The sequence below is a fragment of the Ambystoma mexicanum genome, chromosome 14, assembly GCF_040938575.1.
Source record: "Ambystoma mexicanum isolate Mex_15411 chromosome 14, UKY_AmexF1_1, whole genome shotgun sequence".
NCBI lineage: Eukaryota > Metazoa > Chordata > Amphibia > Caudata > Ambystomatidae > Ambystoma > Ambystoma mexicanum.
Window position 1 is genome coordinate 429,428,743 of NC_090940.1, and position 17,959 is coordinate 429,446,701.

The 17,959-nt window shown below is 47.1% G+C and overlaps 1 protein-coding gene across 3 annotated transcripts in view; it reads left to right on the forward strand.

Annotated features, from left to right (window-relative positions):
- LIN52 (lin-52 DREAM MuvB core complex component) overlaps positions 1-17,959 on the forward strand; it is a 1,138,589-nt gene that overhangs the window by 656,536 nt on the left and 464,094 nt on the right. For all 3 annotated transcript variants that reach the window (XR_011283757.1, XR_011283758.1, XM_069637610.1), the window contains exons 4-5: positions 6,184-6,250; positions 8,455-8,538. Coding sequence is in view for 1 of the 3 variants with exons in the window: in XM_069637610.1 (XP_069493711.1) it covers positions 6,184-6,250; positions 8,455-8,538 (151 nt within the window). In the remaining 2 variants the exon portion in view is untranslated. The remainder of the gene's footprint in view (positions 1-6,183; positions 6,251-8,454; positions 8,539-17,959) is intronic.

Here is a 17,959-nt window from a genome sequence, read left to right on the forward strand (position 1 = left end):
ACAAGGATTGTAAAAAGCTTTCTGCTATAGGTAAACAGGTCACGACCTCGGCTGCGTTCAGCACTCGGATCGCTAATAATACCATGCTCCTAGCGAGTTATAGCAATGTCCAATTGGAACTTGTGCAGGAGGGACTCCAAAAGGTTCCAGAGCCTACTCATACACAACTGCTAGCCGTGGTGGCGAAAGGCCGTTGGGTGATGCCGAACATTCTCAAGAATACCCTGGATTCTGCTGAGACGGCAGGACGTGTTCTCGCACAAGGGGCCCATTAAAACGCCATGCATGGCTCAAAAACTCGGGCTTTAACCCAGAAATACAGACTTCTCTCATAAATAAGCCTGTAGAAGACTCTGCTCTCTTCAGTAAGGTGGTCAAGGAGGCTATTGAGACCGCTACAAAAGAACTTGAGACGCTGAAGTCGTTGAACCAGATCTCGGTCAAGCCCTTTATCCAATGAGGTGCCTTTAACACCCGCCAGCCCTTTCGCAGGATTCTTTTCCCGCTCCTCCCAAGGGAACTACGGAACAGGAGGGACCCCTTGGTATACCGGACAAAGCACCTCCAGCAGTTTTCAGGCCCCTCAACAGGGATTTTGGCGAGGAAAGGGTAGAGGGAGGAACTTTGTAGCCAGATGCTCCCCTGCCCAAGCCAAAAAATGACTCCTTGGTGTAGATCCCCTCCCATGTCTCACCAGCAAGGGGAGATTTAACATCTTTTACTCACACATGGAAGGGCATCACCTCGGATCAGTGGGTACTCAAAACCATCAGCAGCCGTTACTGCATAGAATTCCTGCAACCACCCCAGTTTCATCCACCCAAGGGCAGACGGCTGTCGCCGTAACATCTACACATCCTACTAGAAGAGGTCCAGATCCTACTACAAAAAGGAGCGATTGAGGTTGTCCTACATTCTCAGGTAAACAAGGGTATGTATTCAATATATTTCCTTTTACCCAAAAGGGATCTAACCATGCACCCTGTTTTAGATCTGCGTCCTGCAAGTTTGTCAAACCTCAAAGGTTTAGTATGACAACTCTACAGGAGGTAATCCCACTGCTACAACAGAGGGATGGCATGACAACATTGAATATGAAAGATGCATACTTTCATATTTCAATGTTGCCAGCACACAGAAAGTACTTCAGGTTCAAGATAGAGAGCACTTGCTATCAGTTTAAGGTATTCCCGTTTGGTATTGCCTCAGCTCCAAGCGTATTTACAAAGGTACTAGCGGTGGCAGCAGCTCACCCGCGCAGGCAGCCCATTCCAGTGTACCCTTACCTCGATGACTGGCTCATATCTGGAGACTCATACCAAACGTGTCTACAGAATGCCCAAAAGAATGTAGATCTCGTATTCAACCTGGGGTTCTCAATCAACAAGAAAAAGTCCAGTCTGGTCCCCAGCCAAGTCAAAACAATTTCTAGGAGCACTAACTTGAACAGATGACTGGCTCGTCTTCCCCTTCAACGAGAGGGTTCAAAACATGTTGTTCCAAATCCCTCACTATGTAGCCAGTCGTATAGTAACCATACAGAAAGCCATGTGACTGCTAGGGATGATGGCTTCCTGCATCTTCCTGGTTCCACATGCCCGACTGCACATACTTCCTATGCAGAAGTGGCTTTTGAGCCAGTGGTGTCAGCAAGCGGTCAGTAGGACGACCTAGTGGTCATCTCGACAGCCCTTGTTCAGTATCTGCAGTGGTGGTCAAATGAAAACCTTCTCGAGGGAAATCCTTCACCATCCCCGCAGTAGAAGCCACTCTCACCATGGATGCCACTCTGCCAGGGTGGGGAGCACACCTCCTATAACAGACCGTGCACGGCATGTGGCCTCCATCGGTGGCATCTGTTGGAGCCACAGGCGGTGTTCAAAGCACTGACAGCCTTCCAAACACATACAGGGGAAGACCGTTCTCGTCCTCGCAGACAGCACCACGGCCATGCACCCATGAGAACAAACAGGAGGGCACACTCGCTAGGGCTGTCCAAATTGTCACAGAACATTTGGAAATGGGCACTCAAGCACATGTTCCTACTGGCACAGCATGTTCGTGGGGAACACAATCTTCTGGTAGACGTGCTCAGCAAAGACTTGCACCTTCCCGTAGAACACCAGTGGTGCTTACAAGAGCATATTCTACTCGATGTCTTTGCAAATAGGGGTCATCCAGACATCCATTTATTTGCGACTCTGGAGAATGTCTAATGCCAAAATTATGCCCCAAGGAACCCTCATAGACGGTCCAAAAGGGACAGTCTCTGGATAACATGGTCCGGAAGATTTGCCTACGCTTTCCGGCCATGGTTCTCATTTCATGAGAAGGTCAGTCTCCCCTCCCAGGAAACTGCCTTGCCCATACAACATGATGTCGCAAGATCTAGGAAAATCAATAAACGCATGCCCCCAAACACTCAACATAGCAACTTGGCTCCTGAAGTCATATTTTGGGTACCCTCAGTTACCTCAAAGATTTATGGACATATTTAAAGAGGCACAGAAACCTAACACCAGACATTGTTACTCCAACAAATGGAAACCTTTTGTCATCCGATGCAACAGCAAAAATATCAACCCTGGATGTTCACCTAAAGATATAGTCATTTATCTAGCACTCCTCTTAGATTCAGGACTCATTTTCAACGGCCTAAAGGTCCACCTTGCTGCCCTCTCTGTGTACACCACATCTCAGAAAAAGATTTCCTAGTGAAAAATTCCAGAAATTAAGGCATTTAAGGAAGGGTTAAAGAGACTTCACCCTCCTATTTCTAACCCAACTCCCGGGTGGGACTTGAATGTTGTTCTTCCAAGACTAATGGGACCTCATTTTGAGCCTATGCATGAGGCTAATCTATAAGCCCTCATCTCCTTGTGGCCATTACATTTCTAAGGAGAGTTGGTGAACTGCAAGCTCTCTCAATTCAAGACCCATTTGTAACCATTCATAAAGGCAAGGTGGTACTGCACATACAAACAGCCCCCCCCACACGTTGTGCCTAAATTCATTTCTAAGTTCCATGTAAACCAATCCATCAAACTTCCAACTTTCTTTCAGAATCCAACTAATTAAGCTGAAAGAAGTCTCCTTACACTAGATGTTAGGAGAGGGTTGGTATACTACTTTGAAAAGACTAAACCACTAAGAAAACCAATTCTTTGTCTCTGTTGCTGCTGGTAGAGAAGGGGACCCTATCTCTAAGTCAGCTATTTCTAGATGGATTGTTAAATTGAAATGCATCACACTGTTTTATTCTCTTGCAAAAGGAGAATGTACCCTTTATGCCTAGAGCTCACTCTACTGGAGACACAGGAGCTACTAAATGTTCCTCTTGATTCTATTTGCAAAGCAGCTACTTGGAGTTCTGTTCACAACTTCACTCAACATTACTGCTTAGACACACACTATAAGTCAGATTCTGAGGTTGGACCGCTACTATTCCTTCACACTTCCCACCACCATCTCCTGGTACCGCTTGCTAGTCTATGCACAGCATGCGATTGCAAGCAGATTAACAAGCATCAGAAGACATATATTACTCACCTAATCATATTTCTGATTGTTTCTGCTTAGATTCACATGCACCCCCGCTGCCCCCCTCTTGGAGTAGAAGGAACATAGACATCTCACACCTTCTTTACTTCTGTACTCACTAATGCATTCTGTAAGGCTCCCTCACGGCAGAACAAAAACAACCGCTTGGACCTCGATGCAGGAAGGATTTTGGGTACACTACACGTCACGTTAGGGATAGTGTTACAGTCACACCCCGGTCAACGTCCCTTTTCAATCTTTTAAAGAAAGATGCAATTCTCTGTGATTACCACTAGATGTCGGACTACATGCACAGCATGTGAATCTAAACAGATACAATCATCAGAAATATGATTACAATGAGTAATGTATGTCATATAGTGGTATGCTGTAGAATATAATCCTTAAGTGTTTCTTGCATGTGTGTTTGGGCTGAATAAATAGTTTAAATGTATACTTTTCTATGGAAGTCTATTACTCAGTGTTTATCTGTATACCAACGACCTGATCTCTTACAACACCTTAATTCTCAGTTTACACTACCTTGAATGAGTTGGGTAAGGCAAGTGTGAAAGCCCTTGCTCATAATGTTTTGCCTCTCAGAACTCTCCCGTAGGGCTGGTTCTGAAATTCCCTCTTAACGGCATGCATCTTAAATGTTTTTTTAATCAACTGGTTGCATGTTAAGAGAGGAAGACCTGCATAAAGTTGATCAAATGATGTCATTTCAATTACATCTGAAAGCCCCACCATTCTTTCATTGGCAGCAATTCAGTAGTTGTATCTAGCTGGGGCGGTGAGTAGGAGCAAGAGCACTATTGAAATAGGGAGGATTTCTGATTTATGACCTTCTCCTTTCTCTTGCTTCAGTCCAAGATGTGAACAATATTCTCCACATTTGCAATTTTCTGTTCCTGCAATCATGGTGGGTCTCGGTTTTAGCCTTCTCTCCGTAGCTACTGCTCCACCCTCAATCTTTTCAGATTATCGAGTGCTTCAAGGGATGCTATAAATGCATTTTCTGCTTTTTATGAACCTCACTTTTGCTGGGGGTGGGTCCTCATAGAGTTTCCAGAACTCAGCCTCACTAATCTATGGCTGTTTTGTAATGGCTTCCATTAAAGTAGGTAATCCTGTTTCCAGCTCTGTGCTCTCGCTAAAGTGACCTTTAACAAGAGAGGGATAGATACAGTAACAGGTTTTGCTGGTGCAAAATACCCCTTTTTTAAAGGATATAGCCAGATTGCAGGGTTCTGGTACACACCTGAAGATTTGAGAGCAGACCAGCAGATCTTGGTTACTAATTTGAAGAAGATACATTGCCAAAACATGCAATATTTTACTGTGACAGGATTGGGATTGGTCCAGAATACTGTACAATCCGGAGGTTGTGAGACTGAACCCCTGACTGTGTTTCTCTGACAGCAGACTCCAGCATTAGCTGTGCCAGTTAATTTTGCCAACCTCCCTCATAGGTGCTAACGTGCAATCACTTCCCAGGATATGGTCATCTCACATGCGTTCTCTCGGGTTATCCTCCATTCCAGCTCAACTGGTCACCTTAAATGCGCTCTCCTTGTCTGTGGTCTGGTCTGCACGTGAAGCGTGAAAGGATATAAGAGTAGCCTTCCCTAGGCTTCTGCTAATTTAAACCCTGCCCGCTCATACACTTGAGCAGTCTTTTACCCGAATCCAGAAACTATCTCCAACCGTTCTCTTAGTACTTTATTATTGATATTAGAATGAGTGTTTCGAAAGTGAAAGTTAAAAAAGCCATTTGAGCCTACTCATCGCCGGAAGGTCACTTCCAGTTCAGGGCTACATGGAGCAAGCATTGTGGCTATATACATTCGCTCCTTCGCAAATTTCTCTCTGAAGTCTCAGGGTAGCTTTAGTCATAAAATTACTGTTACAATAACTACAACTGTTCTGTAATTCCCGCGATGATGAGTCCTTCCGTCATCTATAAGGCTATATTATTATGCAACCGGTTATCCATGAAGTCGAGGGGCAGCACTAGAGCAGGTCTAAATACAGGTTTTGCCCAGGACTCGGTAGGAGATTGGAGTTAGTACAGTTTTAGGCTCTGTTCTTTTCAGTGCAGCATCATGAATGATTTAAGTACACCTTTGAATTTCAGAGCTACAAGTTCCATACCCACCTGAGAATTAGAAGTAGTCTCTGACATCACCAGCGTTGGTACCAGCTGCACAGAATCTTTTCCAGATAAAATAACCAAGTAAAACTAATAGTGTCACTGCCCTTGAGTCTGCATGCTGACATTGATGTTGGTGTCACTGTTTTACCCATAGCTCTGTGATTGGGGAAATCGACCTTTGACCTTAGATGGTGATTTAGGTTGGACCCCTTTGTCTCTCACCTTTGTCCATGCATGGCTTTCTTATTAGACCTTGGGTGGTGGCATTGTCGATGATATTGCGCTTGAACTCTGCATGCCACCTTTGCGATGCCGAGCTCTCCATCTGTCGATCATGAATGTTGACTTGAGTAGGGATGCAGTCCTCTGTCAGTTTATGCTGGCCTTGAAAGTGATCCTGCATTTTGATCTTGGAAAATGCTGGTGCTCCTGCAACTCGGCCACGACTGCTCTGGTGCTCTAATGGTGTGCTTTTTAATTTGCAGCCGATCAGCAGCTCCCCTCCGAAGTGGATGGCAGAACTCGAGAATGATGACATTGATATGCTGAAGGGTGAGCACTGTCCATTGCAGACGTCATTGGTGGGATGCAGTTAGCATGCAGTGCAGGTTCCTTGTTAATGATGGGATACCAAATGCCAAGAAAATCTCCCATTCTCTTCTTTTCGTTTGCTTTGTGCTTGTTTTCTTTTCCCCTGTGAAGCCTTCCTTTCTATTAGACTATTATTGTAATAGTTAAATAATATTAATATAGGATATATAGTGACAACATGCATTTATCACTGTTTTATTTTGTTGATTTATTTGAAAACGCATGATAAAAATGTCTACCCCAATCTAGAGAACAAACCTATTCCTCCTTCATATCCCACTGATCTGTTTAAATGTTGCCCTTTCTCTGTTCGGTTACACCTGCCGCTTCTTGATTGTATTTCTGTATTTTTCCCCTCTCCATTCTATTTGTGTTTTGTAAGCCTTCTTTCCACTGTGGGGTTTAAATGCAGCCTTGACATTCTTCCTTGTGTGTATACTATATTTCACCTTTGCTATTTAATCTTCCATCTCTAGTACTGTTTAGGAATTCTCCACCACCGGGTTTATTCAGCAGGGGGCAGTGTAAAACCATTTCAGTGCATCACTATGCAACCAGTTATCCTTGAAGTCGAGGGGCAGCAGCCATATCGATACACCCCATTTCGTCGTGGCCAATTCGGAGCGGGCTAGTTCGGTGCGGCCTGTTTCGCGTGACCAGTCTGGTGCAGGGATCTTTTTGCGGCAGCATGTTTCAGCGTGCTCGTACATTCTTTTATACATTCTTTTTAGTTTTTTTTAAAGTATTGATGCTGTCTCGAACCCTGGCCTGCAGGGCTGCGAGACGAAAAAGCCAACCACTAGGCGATCGATCTTATCATTTTTCCAATGCACCAGTTACTTATTAATGTAGGTCATGGACAATGACTTAAATTCATAACGATATATATGAGTAACTTGTCTAGATGAACTCAATAAGAGCTCTATGGCCCTGCGGTTAAATGTTCAGTCACGCAGCCCCCCAGAACATGGTTCACGACGGCCCCAATCGTTTATTTCTTATACTTTTTTTTTTTAATTGCAGTGGTAAATGCTGAACTGGCCGCGCCAAACCAGCTCCCGCGGCGAAACGTCCTGCACCGTCATTATCTGTACACCGCCTTTGGGCACAGCCGTTTTGATGCCGGCCGGTTGGAGCAGCGGCATTGCCGCAGGTCCCGTTTAGGCGCACCTTGTTGGCCGCAGACAACGGGTTGCATGGACCTATCCACGCTGGGACATTACTGCAAACAGTAAAATCTCGGTGCACGGACTTATCTGCATTCAGTGGTTACCTTTTGCTTAAACATACTGTCATCCTAAGCAATAATACATCCAATGCCTTGGATGGCTGTATATTTAGGCCAAACACTACGCTCTCAGTACATGGAACCGTCACTGCGACGATCCTGGCGTGGATAGGTCCCTGCGCCCTATTGGCCACAGCCAAAAGGGTCAAGTGGGACCTGCTGTAAAATTGCTCACGCCAAAATGTCTGACATTTTGCAATATTGGAGTACTACACAGACTCCTGACAGTTTGAGTTGTCTCAACTATGGGGAGGGCAAAATAACAAGTCAACCATTGGCACCGTGGGAGGCACCCGTAGGTTGTAGTCACAAAGGAAAGCCTGCGCTATGAGCTTTTTCATTAGTATCGGGCGCTTCCCCCTTCCCGGCTACCCGTTCCCCCTTCTCATTAGCTCCCGGGTAGATCCCTACACGGGTGCTAATGTTATTTTTTTATTCTGTAAAATGAAAGTAAAACGTACCTTTATCTCGACGCCTGTCTACTCACAGTGCCTTCAGCCAGGCATTCCGCAGACTTCCCTGGCTGAAGGCACAGTGCAAGACGGGCGGCGAGATAAAGGTACGTTTTTAAAAACTATTTACAAAATAAAATAAACAATTTGCACCCGTGTAGGGATCTAGATGGGTGATAATGCGATATGCCATGCCCCTCGGTGGCTGGGCCCACCCTGTAGGTAACGCCCCTCCACCCTCGTTAAGGGTGGAGGGTAGCCCTTTACTTGGGCGGCCGGCCATTACCTACAGGGTGTGCCTGCCACCTCGGGGCATATCGCCTCAGTAAAAGTGTAGAGACTCCTGGCAGCTTGAGAAGCATCCACACAGGCAGCCAGAGGATCTCTGAATTGCTTGTCATGTCTTACCTTGTTGATATTTTCAGAGCTGGGCAGTCTTACCACAGCTAACCTGATGGAGAAGGTGCGGGGACTGCAGAATCTGGCCTATCAGCTGGGACTGGACGAGTGTAAGTGCCTGACACCTTCTCTTGCTATTATGTCGGTTTCTGGGAAATGGGGTGTTGTACAATAGTTACTTCATTGCGGGATCTTCATTGATATTCACAAACGGTGACTATGCTTGCCTGTTCTTCTAGTTCTGTTAACACTTTCATAGAGAAAACTCATTTATTTTAGACCTATTGGAAGCCTTTCTGACTTATATGTAACTTTTTTCTAATCATAATTTACCATTACCCTCCATAAAACATAGTAATGTTGTGTTCAAATAGCCTATTTCCCTCCATCTAAAGCTAAAAAAGGGAACAATAAATAGACTACCATGCGAAAACGACAGTAGAGCACTGACATTTGAATGAAGGCATCCCATGATACATCACAGTGGCAGTTGGAGCTTAGTTAGTTTTTTTGAATATTTCGGAGAATATTAGCATTTTATCTTAGAAACTTTGTTTTCTGTGTTTTCTCTTTGCATTCATATGTGGTTTAGATTATTCTTGCTTTTTATGGCCAATTTTGGGGTGGTAAGGATTTTTTCCATCTTTTTTTCCTCAAGTCTATTCCTGACATGTTCTGAGCTGACATCTGACCTGTTTGACAAGTGCTGCACCTGCAGGGCTCATAAATCCTCAGAAGCTGAGCTTTGTATTGCTTGCCTTCCAGACTTGCACTCCATTGAAAGATGTTTAACCAAAGGCAAACGGATAAGGAGGTTATACGACTGTCATTGTAGCCGAGGGCGCCATCAGAAATGCATTCTTTGCCACTTTTAGGGGAACACCCTTCAAAAAGGCCAGGGTTGGGTGAGCCTTACCTCAGGTGCCGCTGTGATATATGATATAGTTTATTTATATAGCGCCTATACACAATGTGTTTCAAAGCGCTTCAAGGCAAGGGAGGGAACAAGGGAAAAAACAATGACATTCTTACAGGCCATGAACAGTAAGGATGTGAAATTAACTATCATACTCGGCCTGACGACATTTCTGATGGTGCAAGAGCTAAAACATAGATAAGGAAGGGAGGGGGAGAGTGGGAAGGAAATGGAAACGGACAGGCGACTACCGTACTAGGCCGGACAACATTTCTGGTAGAGCCGGAAAAAAACAAGAGGTGAGGGAGAGGGGCGCAGAAAGGTAGGGAGCGACTATCATATTAGGCCTGACAACATTTCAGATAGTGCTGGAGGGGGTTTGGGGAGGAAAAAACCAGTAAGGGGAGCGAGGAGTAGACAGACGAGGTTGCCATCATACTAGGTCCAGGGACAATTCTGATAGAGTAAGTGCATAGAAGAAAGTAAGGGGAGGAGATAGGAAAAGGGAGAAGGGAAAGGAGGAGAGAACAGAGAGTTAGCAGTCAAAAGAGTGGAGAAGCAAGAGGAGAGTGAATACAATTGCAGAAGTCAGTAGTAACACATAATGTTGCAAGCCAGGATACACGATGAAGATGGGAACAGCATGATTCAGGGCCACCATGAGTACAAGATGCAAAAGAAGTTCAGCATGAGAGTTGAGAAAGGGTGACGCACCATGAATGAATGAATGAAGTCCATAAAAGTCAAATCCAGCATTATTGACAAGACGGTGATGGTGAAACCAGAATGTATCAGGACAGACTCCTGCAGAAGTAGGTTTGAGTGGGGTGAGGGGGGAGCAGGGTAGAAGAATCGAGCAAAACAGGCAACACCTGTGTGCGAGAATGGGGGGCACAAGGGAACATCACGGGGGGACCAGAGGGAGTAACACATGTTGGTGCATGCCTACCTCCTGTCTGAGCACGGGGTTGGGCCCTGGGTCCTCCTGGTCCGAACAGGTCCAAACAGGAATTCCCCTTTTCTTTGTCTGCCTTCGCTTAGGACGCCCTTGATCTAATAGTTGGGAGCAGGAAGGAAGAGGCAGGGCTAAGAAGGTGGGTGGTGCTTGCTAAGTGGTGAGAAAGAGCAGCAAACAGGAAGGCACCAGGTGGGTGGGGGCTTAGGCCAGGTGACCAAGATCCACTTGCACCTGCTTCCCATCTGCAAAGGAAAAGAGGCTGGAGGGCTCCTTAAGTAAGGAAAAAGAGCGGCAAACAGGAAGGCACCAGGTGGGCGGGGCTTGCTAAGTGGTGAGAAAGAGCGGCAAACAGAAAGGCACCAGGTGGGCGGGGCTTAGGCCAGGTGACCTAGATCCACTTGCACCTGCTCCCCATCTGTGGTGGTTTCTGATACACCTTTGATCCCTCAGAATGGGGACAACATCACTACCGCCGTCTAGATCAGCAATGGCAACTTGCTTGTCATCAAGAGATAATTTGCTATCGTACACATCCTTGACATCAATCTCAGCGTTGAGGTATATTGCTTTGACATTGGACCCCAGAGATATTCTAGACCCTCTGGAGCCACTAGTGGAAGGTTCTGTACCTGTTGCACATACACCTACTAAGGAGACTGTTCCTCCCACTGACATTAGCTCCTATTCTGCGATTAGATTAGTGAGTTTGCACCCTGATATGCCTCCAAACATGATTTATACTCCAGGATCAAATACCCTGTCACAGCCTGAGGGATCAGCATATCACTCAACACAAAAGGTACCACAACCTTTTGGTTTTACAAAACGCCAGGGAGAGAGTAAGGTGTATAGCACAGGCTAAGCTCCCAAAACAATAGCGCAAAAAGGTCAAAGGAAGGTCTAAATTACAAATGGGTTGCCTCGGCTCTAATTTAAGAAATGCTCTGGCCTTCAGTCCAAATTACCTTATCTACAGCCGTTTGACTTCGTGGCTCTGGATGAAGGAATATTCATTCATTTCTCTAGGATCGCCCATGTCCAAAACCTTCCTGTAAGTGTTGCTTGTGGAAGTTGGCCCTCCTACTCGTCCATCACTTCACTTTCAGATGGCAGTTTAATTTCTCCCCCGTCTGTCCCAGTTTGATTGTCAGACTGCATTCATTTTATAATAACCCAACCAAGGGCTTTGAGCTGACAAATACAGCGAGTCCTCTTGGCTTAGATTTTCTGGAAATTGTCTGGCACCTGACGAACCTGGCTTTGGTTTCATTGGTGGCATTCTAATCCTCATGAAAATTGGCGCACCCAAGCAAGTCCCCTCAAGTCCCGCCTTGCCGCAGACTCTACTGTGCAGCTCCTGGAGACGCTGGGAAATTCGCTTGGAAAGACGCTTTGGTGCTTTTTTGTGTGTTTGGACTTCATTATCCACAAGGCTTTGCATACTTGGAGGCGGACCCTATTTAACCTGGAACGCGCGCGCACCCAAGCAAGTCCCCTCAAGTCCCGCTTTGCCGCAGACTCTACTGTGCAGCTCCTGGAGACGCTGGGAAATTCGCTTGGAAAGACGCTTTGGTGCTTTTTTGTGTGTTTGGACTTCATTATCCACAAGGTGAAACGTGTGCTGGAACATTAAGATAGTATTTTACTATCGAACTAATGTCTAAACATTGTTGTTAATTTTTGTTTAGGCTTTGCATACGTGGAGGCGGACCCTATTTAACCTGGAACTGCACCCAAGCAAGTCACCTCAAGTCCCGCTTTGCCGCTTAGCCGCGGAGCTGAGGTTGAGCATTTTTTTTTTTAATTTTATTATATGGTTTTAGCACTGCTATCCTCAGACGGAGGATTACACTCGAGGTGCTAAATTTTTTTTCTTCTTCATTTTTTATTAAGTCGAGTTACTAGGATGATCATATAACTGTATTGGTTACTGTTATTTGTTATTTTATTTCTTATCAGTAAGAGTTACAAAGAAGGAAATAACAAGGAAGGGTCTCTTGTTGGAAGTCATGCAAACTTACACCCTTAAATCAAACATGCCGAACACAAATATGCAGGTCGGCACTCCACTACGCCTGCCCGTAAGTAAATCAAAAGACAAAACACCTAGGGTGTCTTCTGGTAAATTGACTTCCCCCACATCTCGGCCGAAAATTCGAGTGAAAACACCAGTACTGACTAAAGATATAAGGCAATTCTGTCCCCCTTTGGAAAACATGACAACAGATAGCACGGTCATGGACTTACGACCAAATGGCAATCCTCTTGCCATGGGCCGAGAACCATCAAATGATATGGCGCAAATCATCAACTCTTACGCATTAACGTTAGTTGCACCGAATGCGACCTTGATAAATCATGGAAACTCTGCAATACCAATAATTGCAAAATCTCATGAGGGCCTGGTCGCTAGTTCAACTGAACCTTGTATTTTTCAAAGCCTACCTGTAGCGCACGAGGCTCTACAAAATAAAGAGGCTCTTCCTCTGTCTGGTGACACAACTACACAGGTAACTAAAATTACAGAAAGACAAAACTACTATATAACAGTTGGTCCAAATTGAAGAAATCTTAGACGATGAAGAAAATCAAGACGATAATCAAGAAGTATTTCTAAAAACTTCGCTACATACAAGTAATCAAGAAATTAATGTATCTCTGCAGTCAATTTCACCTTACTATCGTAAAAGACGCTCAATGGATTCAACTGTCTCCTTGGCGGCTTCGTACATTTTACCAACTCCCCGACATCGAACTTCCTCTAGAGAGAAAACGATTACCTCCTCAAATCCAGGTCTAATTGAAATTACACTAGTGGCAGTAAATTCAACAATTCAAAGCTTACTTAAACTTTTCGAGTCACTTGAATCAAAAATCAATATACAGTCTGAAAAGATTGATCAGATCATGTTATGGATGAAAACTCATCCGCACCAGAAATTGTTATCTTTACGCCAAGAATTGGATGAAAGAGAAATCCCTACAGTGGTACCGATTTCATCAGTATCCGCAGATTTATTTTCTAATACAACACAAGCCGTACCATTATTTGAACACATTATCCGCCCAATTGAAGCTGACTCACCAACATTAGCCCCTCCTAATTCTTCGTGGATAAGTGTAGATAACTTTGATTCAGCTGGAAAGTGTCAACATGTAGCATACAGTAATACCATTTGACGCTCCTCCCACCCCACCCTTCACTCTCAAGTTCCTTCTTCACTTCCCTGTAGGGCGTCTCCATCCCAAATAGATCTCCTGGCCAGTTGGGGCTTGAAAGTCAGGGCTGGGAACCTTTGGTCAAACTCCAATACCGGACCCCAGATGTTGCGAAAGAGATGCAAGGTGCCTGCTCCGGCAGCCGTCACCTTCTCGGCGATCAGGATGTCCCAGACTTTTATCCACCAGAAAGGCATGGGAGGGCCTTCCGTCATTTTCCAGGTGCGGGCTATCACGTTCCTGCCCGCAAGTAGGCATTGTGACAATAATTTGGCTTTGGGGCCAGACCTGGGGTAGATCCCGGGGATCGGTGCTCCAAGGAGGATAGGTTCGGGGGCCAAGGGCAGTCGCACCGGAGTGATGTCCGCTATCGTCGCCAGGCATTGTTTCCAAAAGGCTTGGGCCTTGGGGCATGACCACCACATGTGAAAGAAGGCGCCTTTCGGCCACACTGCCTCCAGCATTGAGGGTTGATCGTGGAGTTCATGTGGTGGAGTCTTGGGGGAGGGTAGTACCACCGGAGGAGGATCTTGAAGGCGCACTCTCTATTCGTGATGCATGATGAGGAGGTGTGAGCCCGGGACCAGATGTCAACCCACTGTTGGTCTTCAATCGGATGGCCCAGGTCCTCCTCCCATAGGGCCATATACTGGGTCTTGGAGGTTAGGAAGTCCGTTTGGAAGCGCTTGTATAGAGTGGAGATTCTTCCTTTGGGCGAGAGCTCCTTAAGGGTCAATTTGATGGCTGTGCGGGGACGAGTAGCCGCCTGGCGAGTCTGTGGATGAGTGCACCAGTGGCGTAGCTGGGTATATGTGAACCTATCTCTTTCCTGGATCCCAAAGAGTTCCTTGCATCGCTCAAAGGTGCAGGGTTGGCCCCCTTCAAAAAGTTGACCCAGGGTCTCTAGGCCTCCTGCAATCCAGGCCTTAAAATTCCAGGGAGACAGACCAGGAGAGAAGGTCGGGTTCATGAACACTGGGGAGAGGGGGCTGAGCCCCGTCGGGATCCTCTTCTGTCTCAACGCCTTGTCCCACACCGAAATGGTGTGTTTGGTGGATGCCAGGAGATTCCGCCACTGTCGCCGTTCCGGAGGGGGGGACATGTGGGTGAAAGCGTAGCGGGAGGGGCAACTGCACTTGTTCGAGGTCTACCCATCTGGGGCGGTTGGTGAGGACTTGCCATGATTGGATACAAGACAGGTGAACCGCCATTTGGTATTTCTGCAAGTCAGGGACCCCGAGCCCACCCAATTTCGCGTTGCCCAGCATCGTGGATTTGGGGATCCTGGGCTTTTTCCCCCTCCAAATAAACTGCACATTTTCTTCTGTAAGCGTTGAAGGGCCGGCGCCGGGACCGGCACCGGGAGTGTGGAGCATGCATACAGAAATCTCGGTAGTAAGTTCATTTTACAGGCTGTAATACAGCCCATCAGCGATATCTCCTGTGTCACCCAGCTCTCAAATCTGCCTCCAAGTTTGTAAATAATGGGGGAAAATTAGCCCGATAAGTCTCGCTTGGACTGGCCGGGATCTGAACTCCCAAGTAGCTAATTCCTTTGGTCGACCATTGTATTGGGCACAGCGGAACTAGGGCCTCTCGGGCTTCCCGGGCCAAGTCCACTCCCATGGCGACTGATTTCCGGTAGTTGACTGTGAAGCCTGTGACCCTGCCATAGCTCGTTATCTCAGCCAGGGCTTGAGGGAGGGAGGAGCGGGGTTTCGTGATAATCAGGAGGACATCATCTGCATATAGGGCCAGCTTGTGGTGCGCCGGGCCTGATTGAAAGCCTTCGACTCCAGGATTCAACCTGATCCGCTGGGCAAACGGTTCCATAATTAAAGCGAAGAGAAGCGGCAACAGCGGGCATCGTTGTCGGGTTCCGCAAGTTAAGTTGATGGGGGAGGAGAGGGTGCCGTTAACTCTAAGAAGGGTTTTGGGGGCTTTGTAATTTGCCAGCGTCATGGTGCAGAACTCTGGGCCAAATCCAAAAGCCTCCAGGGTGAGCCTCATGAAAGTCCAATCCACTTTGTCAAACGCCTTGGTCGCGTCCAGGGCCAAGAGCACCAACTCCCAGGAATCCCGGGAGGCGAGCTCCACCAGATCCAAAGCTCTTCGAATGTTGTCGGCCGTGGAGCGGTGTCTGAGGAAGCCACTCTGATCCCCACTGATTATCGCCGGCAAAATCGAGCCAGACGGGACGCCAGGATTTTAGAGTAAATATTGGCATCTATGTTAAGCAGGGCGATGGGTCTATATGAAGCAGGGTTCTTCGGATCGCCCCCAGGTTTAGGCAGTAGGACCGTAATTGACTCCTGAATGGACGGAGTTACAGTGCCCGTGGTCCTGAATGAGTTAAACAACTATACCAAAGGTGCTAATAGTTGGAGTTTGAAAATCTTGTAGAACCTGGTTGTATAGCCCTCAGGGCCAGGGGCTCGGGATTTAAGAGCTTTTATTGCCTCATCCACTTCGTCAGTGATCGGCGCCTCCAGAGAGTCACGGGCTGTCCTCTTTAGCCGGGGAAGCGCTGCACCCCGTAAGTATTCCTTCTGTTCCTCCATGTCCCGCGCTGGAGCGGTCATCACCTGGGTCAGGTGGGCCGCAGCAAGCTGCAGTTTGTCCTGGTCAGCGTAATGGACCTTGCCTCGTTGGTCCCGCAGGCCCACAATTGTATTGTTCCTCTTCGCCTTGGCAAGTTTTGCTACTAGTAGCTTATTCGCTTTGTTGTTTTTAGCATAATAAAACTGTTTTGCTTTTGCCATTTGGTGGGCAGTGTGTTTAGCATAGTTGGCCTCAATCTTTTTCTGTGCTATCCGGATGGCCCGCTGGGTTTTAGGGGTCCAGCCCTTCTCCTTATGAGTCCTTTCTGCATTTTTAAGATCTTCCTCAAGGCCCTCGTGAGTTTGACGCTTGTGTCTGATAGGCCGCTCCTTGCGCAATCAGTTCACCCCGCACTACTGCCTTCATTGTGTCCCAAGTGTTGGCGGTAGAGGTGTCTTCACTGGGGTTCTCCTTAAAGAAGTTGGTGATCGTGGTTGCGATTGCGTCCCTCAGTGGCATCTCGTTGAGAATCGGATCATATAGAGTCCATCTGCGCTGTTGGGGGTTAGCTGGTTCCTGCACTCGGATTTCCAGAGTCACCGGAGCATGATCAGACAAGATTCTGGAGCCAATTGTCACATTGTTAGTAAACGTAAAGATTTGTGGGGACACTTGGAGAAGATCTATCCTGGAGAAGGTTCGGTGGACATAAGAATAAAAGGAAAAGTCTCTTTCGGATGGGTGGAGTACTCTCCATGAATCCACCACCCCCAAGGTTCTAAATATTTGTAGGAGAGCCAGGGCTATAGTGAGGTCTCCAGCACTGGGCGGGTATGACTTGTCTTTCGAGGGGTCTGGGACCCCATTGAAGTCCCCTTCAATCACTATCTGGCCTTCCAAAAACGGGGAGAGGGTTGTACTCGGGGATTCATAGAACAGCGCCTGGCCTGAGTTGGGTGCGTATACAGAGATTATAGAATAAAGTTGTCCTAGTAATAGGTATTTCACCGCCATGTACCGCCCCTCCAGGTAGCTTATAGAGTCCAGAATCTGAGGGCTCAGGCCTCTCCCGAATAGGATAGCAGTGCCACCCCTCTTGGAGTCCCCAGACGCGAAAAGATGCTTCGGAAAGTCTCAGGAGCGCAGGCAGCTGTGGTCTGCCGGCAGCAGATGGGTTTCTTGTAGCATAGCCACAGCTGCACCGCCGTTCTGAAGCTTCTGTAGGATAGACTTGCATTTGGCGGGTGAATTTAGTCCTTTGACATTCAGGGAGACGAACCTTAGAGTTCGATGTTCCGGGGCCAGGTCTGGGGAGGTTGACGAGTCCTGGGGGTGAGAGGGAGATGTAGAGGAATCCGCCATCATGTCGCGGAGTGTGTAGCCATTCCCCAACCTGCCTGTGGGGTATTTTCTCGGGCCGCCAATGGGAGGACCGAGTCTTAACTGAGGGTGGCTGACCTTTTGCGGGTCTAAAGCCTCCCTTGGCCAACAGGGCCATCGAACAGTGTGTAGCCAACATGGCTAACCTTATGAGTAATCTTAGTGGTTTGTTCCAAGGACTCGTAGATGGATTGTGCCTTGGAACCGGGCATGGGCCGTGGAATAATGCCCGCTGCTTAAAGAATAAAGCTTATCTGTGTTCCTGAGGGTGCAGATCGGATCATGGTGTCCCGGGCTGCAAGTTGGAATCGAGGTGGGAACTGCATCATGGGGTCGTATCTGGCTATTTCCTCTTCCGGAATCTGGGAACCCTCCACCAAGAGTCTTGTGTGGAGTTAGGGGAGGCCACCAGGTTTGAGGCAGCCGCTGCTTCGGAGGGCGGGAGAGATGAGGGTTTGGAAGCATCTGGACGTAGGATGTCGGTAGCATCTTCCAGGTGGCTAATTCTCCAGAGCGA